The 18,888-nt window shown below is 34.9% G+C and overlaps 1 protein-coding gene across 3 annotated transcripts in view; it reads right to left on the bottom strand.

Annotated features, from left to right (window-relative positions):
- LOC143243950 (uncharacterized) overlaps nucleotides 1-7,757 on the bottom strand; it is a 92,694-nt gene extending 84,937 nt beyond the window's left edge. For 2 of the 3 annotated variants that reach the window (XM_076487811.1, XM_076487812.1), the window contains exon 1: nucleotides 7,543-7,757. In XM_076487811.1, coding sequence (XP_076343926.1) covers nucleotides 7,543-7,650 — 108 coding nt within the window. In that variant the 5' untranslated portion in view covers nucleotides 7,651-7,757. The remainder of the gene's footprint in view (nucleotides 1-7,542) is intronic. The other variant, XM_076487815.1, reaches the window with a different exon arrangement.
- Nucleotides 7,758-18,888: the final 11,131 nt, after the last annotated feature.

Here is an 18,888-nt window from a genome sequence, read left to right as displayed (position 1 = left end):
AAAATACTAGTAATTGCCAGTGTTGTTGCCAACTGAAATTTCGAGAAACTCGCTTTGATGTTTATAAATCGATGTGCCAAGAGACAGTATATTGTTGTTGGTTTGCTACTTGGCATGCAATTAGCCTTGGAACCTATAAATGTGATTAACACTTATCAATAGAGAAACTGCAGATATTTGACCAAGCTTGTTTATCGATTACAAACATTATAAACCGTTTAACTTAATTTCAAACGTTGATATTTCTACAAGGGCATTGTATAACTCCAAAAGAAAAACTTAGTGCAAAAAGGTATCCGTTAAGTGTTTGTTTTTTAATTTTGCACAAAGCTACACTGCGCTAGCCATTCCTAATTTAACAGTGTATGACTAGAGAGAAGACAGCCAGTCACCATCACCCACTGGGCTATTCTTTTACCAACAAATGGTCGGGTTGATTGTCACTATATAACCCATGGCTGAAAGAGCGAGCATGTTTGGTGTGACGGGGACTCAAACCCTCGACCTTCAAATTACGAATCAAGCGCCTTAACCATCTGGCCATGCTTGTCCTCCATTAAGTAAACTGTACTGATATCATCTCAAAACTAATTCGCTCATCGTGAACCGTCGATAAAATAATTCAGTTCCAAACCAGACAGAAGAGCCAGTATTATTTGTAATTTTTTGTATATAAATTATTATCTGTACTAATTATTTGTAATAACCGTTATTATGAATTGTATTATTGTTTGTATAATAAAATATATTTGTGTTAAGAAAGGGGACTGTGTGTGTCAATCTTGTTGGCCAATATTACAAATTTAATACATACTGACATTCCATTAACTTCTAAATTAAAATTTCTTGCTATTCGAAATCGTAATACGTAACATAATAAATCGGAAACCTGTCCGAGATGAATTATAAAACGCAACAAGTTCATCTTCTATTTTCGAAATATTTTTTTCAATCAATCAACGAAGAAAGTCCCATATTTCTTCTTAATTATTTTTTTTCAGGTTGTCTATTTAACGCATAGGAAGACTGCCGGACCGATGGTAATATCGATATGCAATTTAAGTTTGTGCTTGCCGTCCCTAATTTAGCAGTACCAGACGAGAAGAAAGGCAGCATGTCACCATCACCCATTTTTATCGTATGAAAATTAACAGTGCCATACACTTGATAGTTTACACTGATTAATTGTCATATATAAACTATAAATTGTCACACCAGCATAAAACTTACAAATGTACAAGCAAAACTCATATTATACCAAAACTAAAATACCACGTAACAAGTACTTGAAAGTCATATATGTGGATGGTCAAGTTTATTCCACATTGTAGAACTCATTGTTTCGGTAGATGATGTATGTACGGCCATCAAGAAGGTACATCAATCAGACACTTTTAAAAACTGGAGCAGTGCTGGCAGAAAATTAAAAACCTCTCCAAAAGTTATGTTACCTCAGGTTATATTCCGTTCAAGACGGATCCCAGCATGACCAGATGGTTAGAGCGCTCGACGCGTAAACTGAGGGTCACGGGTTCGAATCCCCGTCACACCAACAGTGCCCTCTTCTTCAACAGTGGGGGCGTTATAATGTGATGCTTAATCCCACTATTCATCGATAAAAGAATAGCCCAAGTAGTCTTTCACTGCTAGATTATGGACGACTAGTTGCCTTCTCTCTAGTCTTAGACTGCTAAATTAAAGACAGCTAGCGCAGATAGTTCTCGTATAGTTTTGCACGAAATTCAGAACAAAGAAACACACTTTTCGAGGCGGACAATGGGCGAGTAGATCTTGTCGCTGACTTTACAATAAATTATAAATTTAAATCTTCTCTCGAGAACAGCAAGATACAAATTAATACAAAGTCATACCTTATCTGATACCACTACTGGGAAGAGGAAACGAAACTGAAAGGATGAAATTGGCATTTAAGCAAAAGCAAAGGAATGACCAAAAACTAATAAGAATTTTTTTGACAGTGGATCCGATGTCAATGATACTGTATCATCTACAATGAAGGATGGTGAGGGGTCAGTACTAATTTTGGGCTCCATCTCAGCTACCTGTGCTGATGATGGCACCCTGACTGCTGAAAAGTATGGGTATTCCTGATCTATCACCCATTCCTTTAGGAACACGAATCATCAGGTGGAAATTCACAAGAATACAGAAAAATGTAGTGAAACGACATTTTGGATGGTAATAATGTTGATGGAACATTCGCAACCGTGGCTGAACTTGCATAAAGCTCCGATTATTGAAACAGTATGGGTTTATGTGAAAATTTAGAAACTCTAAAGGCGAACCAACAATGTCAAGAAACTTTATGGGCAGGGGTGGAGTAATACAGGACAATAAGAATATCCCACAATCGTACACTGATAAACTGCAGTTAAACATGAAAAGAGTGTAATGTTCTATATTGAAAGAGCTCACATACAAAACAATTATACAACTTATTCGTGTTTTCATTGGTATTTTTTGTGATAATGTCTTGTACCATTGATAAATTCGCCACGTAATTGCCATTACATTGCATTAATTGTTTCCATAATTACTTCCATTAGAATTCTCACGTTTGAAAAAAAAAAAAAAAATGGAACAAAAGGATCAAATTAAAAGTTATTATTTTAAACATAAAAATACCCATGGATCGGTTTTGAAAGCTGGTTATAAAAAAAATACAATGGTTGACAGCTCCATTTTACTGTTTCGGAATTTTTACACAAAGGGCTATTTGTTTATATTCGTCCCAATTTTTTAACCGGCAGAAGAGAGAGAAAGTAAATTAGCAGCAGTCGCTGTGGCTTGATCACTTAACAAAGTTGGAACAAATATATTTTAAGAATAGGTCACAAACCATAAATTCTATGATTGACAGTTTACTGAAGAATCTCACTTTGGACAAGTACTCAACTGCTACAAACTTAAATAATTATTTAACTTATAAAATTGCATTTAGAAGAGAAACAATAAAAATCAGTAAAAGCATCATTGAAAAAAATAATAGCTTTTATCTAACATTTTTTTCTGTATTTAGAAATAAAAGATGAGGCAATTTTAAAACTTTTGTGTGTATATTATATATATATCTTAGTTGAAGCGAATTTTGTCCATTAAAGATGTTCATGAATCGACGAGATGGTTAACACATGTTCACAAGTTTTAAAACAGCAAATGCTAACAAGTAATAGTTTTAGCATTTCCTTTAGAAAATCTAATAAGAGAGGAGCTATTAAATACTAAGTAAAGGCCTAATCAATATAACTTCATTCGACGCTACGCCTTTTTTCATGTAAATGGGTATGATGTGTAAATTCCAATAAACGTTTTTTGTTTAATGTCGACTGTAAAGTCACAGAATGAAGAAAACCGCTTTACTTAGAAATGTGTCAGTTACTAAAGTCCATATATTTGTCGTTGCAGTATCGTTGCATGATCGTCATGCGAAACCTTCGAGGATCAGGTGAACTCAGACCGCTTCCTCCATGTTTCTCTTAGAGTAATTCTATCTAAAACTTTTAAATTTGCCGCGCGGAAAATATTGCGCATATGAGTCATCTAACATATAAGCCCCTCCCCAGAAATTGACCAACCAAAACAAACATTTGCTGAGAAAGGGGAAAACACACGTTTGTACATGACATAGAGCCAACAACCAAACAGGAGCCTTGTGGATGAAGCAACAGGAATCATAAAGGCAACAGTGTTGATATCGAAGGGTAAAGTAGGGGTTTTGAGCAGGTGAAGAAGGAAAACAAACGAAAGACAATATGAGGATATAGACAGCATTTTTTTATCACCAAACTAGTGCTCAAATCACCAACAGTGTACTAGGTCTATCTAAATAACAAATGGAAATTGTACTACGGCAACGCTTGACTAACTGCACCTGTACAGTGAAAAAAAGGATAATATATATTAATCACTCTAGTTAGTAACAGTCCGTTAAATAATTCTGTTTTGGAGTGAGTGTTTCAGCAGTGAAGCATTCTGAGTTTCCAACAGCAATGTCACTAAATAAGAGAACAGAAATTTAAACTGCACCAACAATAGACGTAACAAGGAGCAAACACTTGGGTGGGAGTCAAACTGAGGTAACCACGATGCTCTCAAGCCAAAACATAATACGTACAAGTGTGAAATTTGTGCGCATAGTGGGTAAAGCATGCTACTTTTAGTGGGGTAGGTCTGGTGGAATGCCCCCTCAGAAAACTGTGAGCCAAAAGTATTGTCAAAAGCAGTGGTTCCGCATAACATTGAAAACGGGAAATCTTTGGAAAGGACAGAAAAAAGTCTTAGAGGGACAAAGTCCCCTTGTCCCCTCCCATATCCACTTATGATACAAAGGTTAACCCTATTTGCAGAGAAAAGTATAAAAGTTAATTGACTTGCGTTTGGCCCAATTATCTGACTGTCCTGCCACTGGGAGCTGAAAGTAATACGACAATGGATATATTTTCTCCCAAAGGCGATACAAGTAGCTACTGTTTTATACGAAAAACAAAGACATTCGCCCATAATCCTGGCTTCAGATACTTTGTTGTCATCTTACCTTGTCAATAAAGCTAGCCCAGTTATCGCATGATGCATTCGACTGAAAAGATGATCCATTGTATATGTGTATCTGTGTTAGTCTTACATCAGTAACATATTCCCGTAATATTTGGTGAGGTTACTGGAAACTATCCGACGGTATACATACGTTATTTGTTTTAGGATTTTTTTTCCAGAGGACTGGAAGAAACAGAACATCTTGAGGTAGGGCACATTTCCACATTTTTAATACTTTTCGCTTGTAATTTAAAGACACAAGTACCTACCTAATCAGTGAAATGAGTAAATTATTAATTTCCACAAAACAAACTATGTAACTAGCAATTAATGAGGTAATTAAAATTTGATAACAAAAAAAAAAAGACTAGGAGGAGCATTAGCTACCATTGTCCTTCATACAAGTTTTGCTTCCAATAAGGTGTCATCAGCTGATATTCTCTATCGAAACAGTCCGCTACATAACAGTAAGGCCTCGACTTGCATTTTGCGGACAGCGGGTTCGAATCTCGGTCATTGAACAAGCACACCCTTTGAGGCATAGGAGTTATAATCTTACGTTCGATCTCACTATTCGTTAGAAAACGAGCAGCCCAGGATTGACTGTAGGTAGTGATGACTGTCTTCCTTCTAGCCTTTCACTGCTAAATTAGGGGCGGTTAGTGGTGAGTCTTCGCGTAGCTTTGCGCGAAATTCAAAACCATATATATATATATATATATATATACACACACACACACACATATATATCACTAAAACAATTTTTTTTTTAAATCAGAATAGCAACTTGAACTGTTGTTTCGATCCTCGGAGTATCATAATTTTCCTATAATCATATTGCACTATATTTGTGCATGAGTTTTGAATGAAGAGATTAAATAATATCGCTTTGGTATGTATAACACCTAGCGGTTTAAACAAGAAATATATAATCAGGGAGATTTTTCAGTTTTACAATAATGATTGTACGAAGTCAGACCAACAAATCCTAACAGATGCGTGGACGTTTTTATTACTGTTTTTTTATTATTATTATATCAGCGGCGTATTTAACTAACATGACTGGTAATTTTATCAAATCACCCCTACGGTACCACTACGAACTTACGGAGGTAAAAGTCTGAGATTTACAGATTTAGGAACTTTCGGCCGTTGGTTTGAATGTATTCTCCCACGACCCACCGTAAATACATACAAATACTCTTATTTTACGGAATTTAAATAATACTGTACGAGTTTTGCTGTTTTGATTTGCAATGCAAGTTTTTATACATCTTGTACGTGTTGTGATAAGCTGACTGATGGCAAGAACTTTTACACACATAACAAACATTTTTTATTACTATTTATTAAAACTTTGTTATGATTATTTAACGCCAGTCTATTTGTGTGTTTTAGTCTTCTGTAAAATGGACTTCGTCCTAGTAGATCACTTAGATTCTAGGAGAAACATACCAGTCAAGAATATGATAATTGAATCAATATTTATTGTTATCAACACCAAAATGGTTCGAGTGAGATAACTAAACCACAAGAGCTCGATTTACATTTTGTGTAATGTATTTAATATATATATAGTGTACAAAAACATATGCACACACAATACCGGAACCTCGATAACCAAATTCCTTTTGGAATGTAAACATGTGAAGTTTTATACAACTTCTCCTAAGCACCGACATAAAATAAATGCGCAGCACCTAGATTTATATACATAGTTAAAAATCAATATTTCAATTTACCTCTGAACAGGGAGATGTACCATCAGAAATGTGATGCAGATTTATCTTTTCTTTGTTCTTAACCCTACTAGCGTGATTTCTCGTTATCATAAATATATATAAATGCACAAAACATATATATATATATAATAACTTTTTTTGGCAATTATACTATTGATACAATATGCTCAAGGCATTTTCCAAATTCCTATGATATTTTTTCACTTTGAAAGAGTTGTCTCAGCTGATCCAGTAGTTTGATAAAAATAAAAAAATAAAAAGAGTTACGCATGTGTACTCATATATTGGCATATTACTTTTAAACTTAATAACACATATAAATTAACTGACACGTACAATTTGCAGATAAAACTGTTTAATACATTTACTTGAAGATGTGATCTAAGAAAAAGTAATAATAAAATTTATGTATTACTTTAAAACAACAAATTTTATGCGATGCATCAATACAAATTATGGTCAGAACGTTAATGGATTTACTAATATAACTGTCTGTTTTAAGTTCCGAGATTCATCAGTTGTGGTTAAAACGAATTATCTCATACTATTTACATATCGTATTTCATACTTGAGAAAAATCCGAATTACTTCCACGCCATTTGAAAAATCACATTTATTTTCAAGTTTTTGAACTAACTTACATCCACGTTTGTACTTCATATTAAACGTTTTTCAATCAACGAAAGCAACCGGCTCTATATGTGTTCTGAATTTATCGAGCTGTAAACTGCGTCTTCTATACCGCTACACATCGAAAAAGACGCTTCTTACAAAGCTCGAAAACGCCTGACAGTAACATCGGGTTTGGCCGCTTACCTTGAAACAAGAATAAACTACCCCTAAATCACGGTTCAGCCAAAATGTCTCGTGATTGTTTTCACAATATAATAATAATAAAAGCTGGAACTAATTCTCCCATAGGTGTAAAAAAAGTTCGATATATAAAATTAAAATGTACATACTAGAATCATAAAGTAACTGATTTAAAATACTTCTACAAGCCCAATTTTACTAAACTAGTAACAACCACCTAAATAAACAATGAAGATCCGAAGTAAGCTGACTTCACCGGTTGGTCAATGATAAGCCTACCGGTATGATATTTTGTGTTCCGAAAACATCGCTTGTCTTGGTTGTATTTTCGAGATCGTACTGTTTTGATATTATCACAATTTTAACATCACACCATTTAAAAAAGTGCACATCTTCAAAAATGAAACATATGTGTATAATATTCGAAACTCACCTCTTCATAAGTTGGCTGGACAGCAATGTTTCCTTTATAACTTGTTAGAAATCGAGACTGTATTGCATTGTCATTCTTTATCGACTCGGCGTCTGCTTTCGCCGCCATCTTACTATTACGATTTGTCACGCACTGCTTTAGAGAAGATATTATTAACGTGGAAACGCCACGCTCTTTTAAAGATCGGATATTATTTTAACAGTTCTCCTGTAATTTATTTAATTTTTTATCTTACAATGTAAAAAGGTGCATTCATGGCATACACTCTGAACTTAAAAATAATACTTTTTTTATGATGATTAAATTAATGTCATTATCCATCAAGGTGAATGTAGAAAAACGAACACCAAGTAGTTGATAAGTAACAGAAAATCAGTCATCAAATTTGTTTAGGCCCTAATAATAAAATTTAAAATACCGCTATTACGAACTGTATCTGCTCGAATAAGATAAAAGTTTATTATATTAATATTTACTTTCGTATTTTTCAATAATCTACATTTCTGAAAATAGTCCGATAAAAAGTTGGGGGCGTACTTGTAGGTTCGGCATTAAATATTGTACATAAATATAGCGCAACATCATGACTTAAACAAAATGTAATGAGTGAGCATTTGTATATGCTTTGCAGAATTGGGACACTTTCTCAAAGTATTTTTACTGTTTCCACCCATGTGCACTAAATTTTTCCTTACTTTTAGATTCACAGGAACAGAAAGATTCTGTTTACATACATAATTTAAGAATAATAAAAGGTATGATGGTCCATCTAGCGCTTCCCATTCGCTATATTAAACTATAGAATAAAAATTTATACACTCAAAGCTAGTCCAATGTGTCTTAGTGTTGCGAATATATATTTAAATCTGCTTTAAAGACGATTTTAGCTATTATTTATATTTGAAATATTTAAATATTACATAGATTTGGGATAAAGAGACAGTCAGACTGCGTGCCAGAAACTATAAAACATCTAATGGTTTATATATTGATATTTTAAGTAAATTAAATATTATTACAGCGAACAGGGGCGTAGATCTTTGGAGGGATGGAGGGTATACATCCCCCCCTTCATTTTAGGTGGGGGGTATGGTGCATACAATCATCCCCCCCTACAGTTTGGTCTGTTGAATTGTTTTATTGCATCACAGGTCTACAAATTGTGTTTGTTCTTGTGATTCTCGTGTTCTTACCAATCGAATTACATAGTCTATTACAATTACAAAGCCTAGATGTAGGCTTTTTCATTAGCCGAAATGTACATCTTTAAAATAGGCGTGCTTCTAAGCTTTTCGATCTAAGCGATAGTCCGTAAGTATCAGTCAGTAGGCCTAAGTATACATGCAAGTATCGTGGCAACAAGATTACTCTGTGACTGCATGTTTACAACTTTCAGGTTCACGCAATCAGACATTACCAATTTGCAAATTGAACATTCCACATAAGTGGTTGTAAAAATAGCCCCCCCCCCCATCGGGTGTAAAAAATCTACGCCCCTGACAGCAAAATAATTTCACTTAATCAACAGACAACAGAAGACAATAAGTACGAAATTTAGAGTTAATAATGGATCCAACTAAAATATCAACTCAAACAAAGTTATATTATTTTTCTCATTTTATTTGCTTTTCCTACGTCGTTGTATTAATATAGGCATTTTAAAAGAATAATTTATTTGGGTTATTGTTTCTTTGTTTGCTGTTCAGCACAGTGCGAAACAATGAACCATCTGTACTCTGACCACCATGAATATTGAAATTTCATTTTTATTATGATAAAAAATATATCTCAGACGGATGTTATGGGTATAAACACTTATTGAGAACAACGTTTCGACCTTCCTACGTCATCTTCAGGTTAAGAAAGAGAGAGTTTGAAAGTGACAGTTGGCGGACTCATGTCTTAGGGACGAGAGTATAAACGGGAACGGGATTGTAGGAGGCGTTGCAGGTGGATGTTAGGTTATTAATTAGTATAGGTATAAAAGTGTTCCTTTATATTGGTTTAATTTTGGTTTTAGTTGCTGTATAAGTAGGGCTTCTATTATTTTGTGTTTGTTTATATTTGTTTTCCTACTCAATATCTGGGAGTTTTCTATGGTTATGTTGTGTTTATTTGATTTAAAGTGTTCAAAAATGTGTGAAGGTATTTTTTTGTGTTCTTTGAATCTAGTTTCCATTTTACTGCTTGTTTCTCCAGTATAGAAGTCGTGGCAGTTGTTGCATTGTATTTTATAAATTATGTTGGTGTTGTGTTTGTTAGTGTAGTTTTTACATAGTATGGACTTTAGTTTTGTACCTAGTTTTTGAATAAATTTGGTGTATACTAGAATATTGTGTTTTGTTCTAAATTCCAAGTTCACATTTACAGACACACACTTAATTTTTTCAGCCACGTTAACTCGATACACCCCAACATTAAGTTCACCTGTGAACAGGAAAAAAATATCCAAATAGCATTTCTTAACTTCAAGATCACTAGAACCGATACACAGCTCAAAACAGAAATCCACAGAAAAATCACCCACACTGGATTATACATTTTCTGGGACTCAGCACATGAAACAAAATTGAAACTCGACATGTTAAGAAACCAGGTAAACACAGGCGCAACACTATGCTCACCCAATAAAATTAACGAAGAAATCAATAAAATAAGACAACACTTCATCAACATCAAAAAAGTTCCTCCAAACATCGTGGAAAAAATTATACACACACACCGAAATCAACAACAAAGAAACAACAATAAATCCCAAGATACAACAAACTACAAAACCTTACTCTGCTGCATACCATATGTTCCCGACATCAGCGAAGAAATAACCAACATTTGAAAAAACTTAGAACAAAACACAACATTCCAGTAAACACCAAATTTATTCAAAAACTTGGTGCAAAACTAAAGTCCATACTATGCAAAAACTACATTGACAAACACAATGCCAACATAATTTATAAAATACAACAACTGCCACGACTTCTATATTAGAGAAACAAGCAGAAAAATGGAAACTAGATTCAAAGAACACAAAAAATACCTTCACATATTTTTGAACACTGCAAATTAAATAAACACAACATAGCCATAGAAAACTCCCAGATACTAAGTAGGGAAACAAATATAAACAAACACAAAATCAAAGAAGCCCTACTTATACAACAACTAAAACCAAAATTAAACCAATATAAAGGAACATCTTTATACCTATACTCGGCTTGGCATGGCCAAGCGCGTAAGGCGTGCGACTCGTAATTCCGGGTTCGTGCCCGCGTCGCGCCAAACATGTTCGCCCTCCCAGCCGTGGGGGCGTTATAATGTGACGATCAATCCCACTATTCGTGGGTAAAAGAGTAGCCCAAGAGTTGGCGGTGGGTGGTGGTGACTAGCTGTCTTCCCTCCAGTCTTACACTTCTAAATTAGAGACGGCTAGCACAGATAGCCCTCGAGTAGCTTTGTGCGAAATTAAAAAACAAACAAACAAACTTATTCCTATACTCATTAATAATCTAACATCCAACTGCAACGCCCTCTACAGTCACCTATTTGGTTATACTCTCATCCCTCAGACATGTGTCTAGAAACGGTTAATTGCAAACTCTCTCTTTGTTAACTTGAAGATGATCTATGAAGGTCGAAATGCTCTTCTCTGCTTATCAGTAAAAGTGTTAATACACGTACCAGCTGTACTGAGATACATTTTTATTTCAAGTGGATTTCTCGTCATCAAGAATTTTAGTGTTATAAGCCCTCAGACTTACTACTGAGAGGCTAGTGAGGGTGCGATGATAATTCACATGAACGTGGGTGTTCTACAGAACATTTTGGTAAAGAAAGTAGTTAACGAGTCATCGCTCTAGATAGCCATTGTTCTTTGTGTCGTTCACCTGAGGTATTACTTTTCTTGTTATCATACAAAGTGTGATATTGGACAATGACCTTTTCCTCAGAGATGTTACCTTCCTCACGTTTCTATGATTATGGCCAACAATAACAAAGGCTGTGGCCCAGCATGGCCAGATGGTTAAGGCACTCGACTCGTAATCCGAGGGTCGCGGGTTCGAATCCCCGCCACACCAAACATGCTCGCCCTTTCAGCCGTGGGGGCGTTATAATGTAACGGTCAATCCCACTATTCGTTGGTAAAAGAGTAGCCCAAGAGTTGGCAGTGGGTGGTGATGACTAGCTGTTTTCCCTCTAGTCTTACACTGCTAAATTAGGGACGGCTACCGCAGATAGCCCTCGAGTAGCTTTGCGCGAAATTTAAAAACAAACAAACAAAGGTTATGCACGCGCCTTGAGAGAAACGACATTCTAGAATTTTGTATATAATTCAATGCTCTCTTGATTTCCTTCCTCGATCTCTTTCAAGCTCCAACTTGATAAACGAAAGTTATGACTTTTCTTTAAGTAATAAAATATTCAAATACTCTCATAAGGCTTAAAGGTGATTTTTCAACAAATTTAATAATTGCCTTAGAAACTGTACTTTGGCTAGATATAATTCCTGTGTGGTTGCCATATTTTTAAACACTTTAGTTTTTGAGTAAAAAGTGAAACAAAATATGCGGGTCCTCGAACTCAAGTTCCTCTCGGTCGTTCGGCTGTTTCCGTGACGTTTTACAACTATGACATAATAGTTGCCAAATATGCTTTGTTGCGCGCCGACCATTGTGTTCCTTTCAGTGCTGGTGTTTTATGTAAATCTATTGGTACCTTTTCGGATTACATACTTTGAGAGACCATTTTTTGTCCTGATGTTGCTACTTTATGTTTGTTTTATAATACATGGTTTACTGCGTTGCTTATGGTTGTAAAAACGGTTCGGCATCGGGCAAAAGCTTCTTTTCGTTTTCGTGCAAAGAGAAGGAACCGGCAAGGTGGCGACAGTGGGTGCAGATGGCCAATAGGAAGAACTGGACTCCTTCACACCATGCAAAGCTTTGTCAAGATCACTTTGAACGCTCATGTTTTGTGTCGGATCCCACTGTTTTGGATTCCGTGGGTTTCAAGCTAGGCAGGTTGACACTGAAAAAACCATCGGCAGTAGACAGGATTGTCCCCACCATCTTTCCTCGTGTAGAGTTGAGGACTAATCTCAGCCTGCAGCGTACAGGTTCTACCCCTCTGAAACCATCCCTTGCCATCACAAAAAGAACAAACTTAAAGGTATGTGTGCAGTATGAAGCGATAAACAATAACTAGTATAATATAATAATTTAAAAAGTACAAGTTTTAAAAAAGTGTAACTAGACATTACACATTTCACATTCATGAGCGTGTTTTGCATTTGTGGCGGGCCCGGCATGGCCAAGCGTGCTTAAGGCGTACGACTCGTAATCTGAGGGTCGTGGGTTCGCATCCCCGTCGCGCCAAACATGCTCGCTCTTTCAGCCGTGGAGGCGTTATAATGTTACGGTCAATCCCACTATTCGTGGGTAAAAGAGTAGCCCAAGAGTTGGCGGTGGGTGGTGGTGACTAGCTGTCTTCCCTCTAGTTTTACACTCCTAAATTAGAGACGGCTAGCACAGATAGCCCTCGAGTAGCTTTGTGCGAAATTCAAAACAAACAAGCATTTGTGGCACCTGAAAGTAAGTGAAACCTTGATTTCCTAGTCTAGACAGTGGACAAATCTATCCAAAATAGAGTATATTCCAAGTTTAAAAGCTGGTAGATCATTCTGTAGATGTTTTTGTATCATTTGTAAATATGGAAAAGTTAAAAAAAATTCCATTTTTCAAATTTAACATTTCAAGATAAATTAACTATTCAGACTGCTACATCTAGTTTGATTTTATAGACAGAATTATGACGTATAATTGAAATTCATTTTGGTACGAGTCATAAATACCCGGTGCAATGATTGTGGAAGGGCCGAGTATTAGTTACCATAGTCGTCGAAGTATAAACAAATAAAACCCAGTCTGTGATACCAATAATTTATAAACACCAGACAGGTTTCGAGATGCTTAAAATTGCACGTGAAATAACACAGACCATATTTGTTGTCATGACTTAGGCTTACCATTCTTCCACTGGAGGTATGATCGACTCGCAAACGGCCTGAGAGCTATTAGTATTACTCACAGTTTCGTTTCTCTCGCTCGTGGAACTGTCCTCATCACTAGAACTTGTCAGATCTGTGTCAAAAGTAACTGTTCTAGGTTCGTTCAGAGTAGGTTCGAATTGATATGGCACTACTCGACACTGTTCAGAACATAAAGTCAAATCAGACTCCGCCTCTGTTTCTCCGTATGCACTAGCCATGTTTATTTACTTTAAACGCGCTGGCGTTGGCGGTTTGTCTGACAACTATTACGTCACAGTACGTTTTCTAGCGGCAAAAGTAAAAACTAAAACGTTCGGATTGCCGTTCGGAAAGGGCTCTTTCTGCACCAAGTTCTATATTTCATTTATTAGCACGTACTTTTTGTAAAAAGTGTAAACCTGCAAAATTAATCAGTATGAGTAGTTCTTTTGACTGCAAAGTTTTCTTTTTTCTGTAAAATTCACCTTTAAATGGTTAAACTTAACTAGTTGTTATTAGTCTTGTTACATGTCATAATTTATCTCGGACAAGTTTCTTATTTATTTTGGTACTATGTCAACGTGTTACTATTTGAAATAACCGGAAATTTGAATTTAGAAGTTAATTAACTGTTAATATGTATTGAACTTATATGTTTGCCAACGACATTGATACACACAATTATCTTTCTAAACACAAATATAACTTATTATACAAACAAAAACAATAATTTTATAATAACGTTTATTACTAATACTTATTAGAAATTACGGTTCACGTACAAGAGGTTTACAAACTTATAAACAATACTGAGTCTTATATCTGGTCAAGAACAGAATCTTTTACCGACGTACACGGAAAGCAAATTAATTCTTTGTTGATATATTTGTGCACTTCTTTTGACGCTGGCTAAGCTTGAATCACCCGTAAGCTTCACCAGCCCTAAAATCTAATGTTCTCATAGATGTGCTAACGTCCGGAGCTAATTCATTGAATTTAAACAGTTTGTAACGTTCGGAATCTGTAAATATTCCTACTCAAATTCTGTAGTTTTCCTATCAATAGGCGTTAATCACAATGATATCTTCCGAAAATTACAGCACACTGACAGTAGCTGACCAGTAATATTTTCCTTCTTCCTGCGAGTCGGTTTTATATAGCAATCACGCGAGTTTCTCGAAGTTTCAACAATGTTCGAGCACGCCAGCATTTTCATAAAACAAGTGTTGTTGGTTCTAACTCTTAAGAATCTTCTACAAATTTCGAAAACAGACGGGGAATGCGAAATACACAGTCAACAATATACGTCACATGCAACAATGAAAACTATATTGGAATAAGCATAGGTGTTAAAGTAAACGTATAGCAATAAATCTGTTACAGTCTATACATGATTTCTCACCAAACTTTATACAGTTAAGTATCTATGAACGGTAGTCTTTCGTCCTGTACACTTGCTTAACTTTAATTATTTTTAAATTTTAAATAAGGATTGTTATTACTGTGTGTATTACATTGTATTCAGTCTCCTTCTTTCTCAGTCAGGCCTGGCATGGCCAGGTGTTTAAGGGACTCGACTCGCAACCCGAGAGTCGCGGGTTTGATTCCCCATCACACAAAACATGCTCGCCCTTTCAGCTTGGGAGCGTTATAATGTGACGGTCAATCACACTATTCGTTGGTAAAAGAGTAACCCAATAGTTAGCGGTGAGTAACGATGACTAGCAGGCTTCCCTCTAGTCTTACATTGCTAAATAAGGGGCGGCTAGCGCAGATAGCTTTCGTGTAGCTTTGCGCGAAATTCAAAACAAACAAACAAATCTTTCTCAGTCAGAGAGTGGAGATTTACTCCGTTATATTTTAGAACCTCCTGGTGTTCTACGGTTTAAATTTTGTCATTCTTAAAGGAAATCAATTTTGTACGAAAATACCATACTTGCATCATCTAATTATTTACGATTGTTGTTATTGGCATATAAAAAAGTAGTTGTTTTAAATCTCGTTAGCGAAGCTAATTACACCCATTTAAACAATTTTACACAATTTGCAAAGCTGATGATTCTGAAAAATAGAATAAAAAACCAACACTTTTACGAATTTTATTCTACAAAAAAAACATATAAAATAATAATAATATATATGCATGTATACTATATCTCTTTCAGTTTCGAACTAGGTTAACAAAACCAATATATCTTAATGACAACAAAAACGAAACTTTAGAGAAAACTAACAGAAAATTAACCTTATTTGTGATATATTGTGTTTATCTAAAACCAACAGATGACAAGAATTAAATAAGTCCACATATAATTTTCACAGAAGTTGCAAAACATAATACGCATCCCAGAACGGCTGGGTATTAACACTTTTACTGATAAGGAGAGAACAACGTTCCGACCTTCCTTGGTCATTTTCATGTTAAAAAACCTCGGAAGGTCGAAACGTTGTTCCTTCCTTATCAGTAAAAGTGTTAATACTCATACCAGCCATTCTGAGATATATTTTTATTTCAAGTGGGTTTCTCGTCATCAAGAAAACACAATATACTTTCATACCTCATTCTTTATCAGCTAATCTGATAAACTTACAGTTATTTTCATAAATCAGCTAATTGAACCCGTCATGCAGTCAATGGCGGTGACTATAGAAGCTATGGTCATGACACCATGTGGTTATTTTGAAAGGTGCTCACCAAAGGCCATCTATCCTCTCTAAACTTAAATTGTTGAATCATTTCGCAACCCTTAAATTGAGCTAAAAGTAAAATAAATATACGTTCTCTAAACCACCTCTGGTTCTTGAACCATTGATGTATTAAACTAGATATCATTTTAAAATAAATACTTATGCACTGATTGATTTAACAAGTTAATAAACGTGTTTTATATGCAAGTTCATATCCATATTTTATGGCTACACATACACAGTTTTGTAAACAATCTTCCTTCCAATACACTGTGTGTTTTGGGAAAACAACTATATGTTCCCAGTTACAATAGTACACTTACGGATTTTTATGAAAGTCGCAAAAATATTTGCGCACTAGTATCCCTGACACTGCCAAACATTGGGTTTTGATAACCACAGTGGCTAAAGCAAAAATAGCTTATTATGTAATGTAGCTTTGGGCTTAACAAAACCAAACAAAAACAAGTTATAATGGCAAGAATATTCAAATAAAACTATACACTACAGACTACTATCCACATTTTTTTGGGTTACCTAACATATCTTTTTATTTTGCATAAGAAATAGTTTGGCCTATGAATTGTCTGTTTGTTTGTTTTTGAATTTCCCGCAAAGCTACACGAGGTCTATCTGCGCTAAGCGTTCCTAATTTAGTAGTGTATGTTTAGAGGGAAAAGAGCTAGTCATCACCATTTACCGCCAACACTTGAGCTACTATTTTACCAACGAATAGTGGGATTGACCGTTCCATTATAACGTCCTTACGGCTGAAAGGGCGAGCATGTTTGGTGTGACGGGAATTTGAACCCACGATCCTCATATTACGAGTCGAGCGCCCTAACCAAAGCCATTCCATTTATCAGATGAGGAAGTTAACTGTAATGAAATAAATTTACAGAAAATTCAAGAAATATTAATTTTTTTATTTATTCATCAATGGAAAATGGAGTGTGATTGTTTAGCTAAACAGTAGTCTTTCAGTGCTTTGCCTGCCGAAGGTATCAAAACCCGATGATTTTTAGCATTAGGTAAGCCACAAGATAGATAGAATATCTAAATATGAAAATTATGAGTATTTGTCTCTGTCAGTAAACTAGATAATACATATATCCATGAAATTATACTACACACATTATGAACTTGTTTTTTGTTGTCTTTTTACATATTGGAAACCGGTTTTAAGTGAAGTTTCTTTGTTTAGTTACCGAAAAAATTCCACTAGTGATTTTTTTATTTCATTGAAAGCCGAGTTTTCCATGCAATTCTAAGCGAAAATTTTCATTTCTTACTTTTGTGATTTTACTTGTTGTCTATAATTAAGTTATTGGTTAATATAATCTGTTATGATTTAATGCAAGTTACAAAACGTAGAAACATTTTTATATTTATTGCCCTTAATATACATTCATTGTACCTTAACTACTTTTGATTTATGTACTTATGCGATTAAAATGTAGGGCTAAGGATGACATTATTCATTTAAAATTGTAAATTTATTACGATAGTTTTTAATAATTTCGTAACAATTTAACACATACTCTGATCTTTACATAAGTAAGAATCATGATTTCGTATTCAGAAAACTCTAAATAATTTATCCTTATCAAGTAAAATTCATTCTAGGACGCTTTATGCTACGTTACCGCAACTGTGGATGGTCAACTTAAATGTGTCAAGAAAAAGAATAGTTTTTACTTTGCATATGTATGTTAATTTTCTTTTTACTTTTTTTATACCAAGGGTGCATAATGAATAAATGTTTAAATAAATATAAAATAGCATACGCTGTAAACTCTCACAGTTTTCTTGATATCAACGTGCAGTTTTATGTTTTATATAATTTGTTTGTTCTGTTCTTTATTACTGTGTTAACTTAATATCAAAAGAAGCCATCGCGGCCAAAAGTGTCATCAGTTTCCCTTTGAATTTCATCTCTGGTGGAAAATAAAATAAATTTTAATCCATATGCACAATTATTAATTGCTCTATATTCGCCATTATAATGTCTTGAATGTGTTTGCAGCGAGTAACCAATATTTGTGTTTTCAGTATTAAACCTGAAATTAATTTTTCGTCATATGACTCTAGGTGGACTCAGGAGATAGCCCGGTGTGGCTTTGCAATAACAAAACACACACATACATATGACTCTGTTGACGGTGCACATTTTACCCCTAGATATTAAAATCGATCGCTACTTCGTAAGTAATGTGTCGTAATATATTGCCCGTGTAAGTAATTTGTTATTGGTTGATTTACTACCCCGTGATGTTACGCCATCAGTTATTGGATAGCATTTTTTAAATCTGAATTGAAGACTTGTGTGAAATTTTTTTATGGATACGTCCTTTGTTGTGAAGTGTTTATTTTATTACTTAACTCAGATATAGTGGTACCTATCTTGTCAAAACTGGCCTATCACTTTGTCATCATACTACCTAAAAGTTACTGGATGGGGTATTCTTTTGATCGACTCTTATTCCTGGTACGGTTGCTCAGTGACATTACTGAAATAGCGAGAATAAAATTACAACATGCGTTATCTATTATAAAAAAAATGTTTACTAAATGTAGTACTGTAATAAAGTATACAAACGAACTTAATAAAAGTTACATTTACAATAAAA

Source organism: Tachypleus tridentatus, chromosome 2 (genome assembly GCF_004210375.1).
Source record: "Tachypleus tridentatus isolate NWPU-2018 chromosome 2, ASM421037v1, whole genome shotgun sequence".
Classification (NCBI taxonomy): domain Eukaryota; kingdom Metazoa; phylum Arthropoda; class Merostomata; order Xiphosura; family Limulidae; genus Tachypleus; species Tachypleus tridentatus.
The sequence above is the reverse complement of the archived record's forward strand: the minus strand, read 5'-3'. Positions and strand labels throughout refer to the sequence as shown.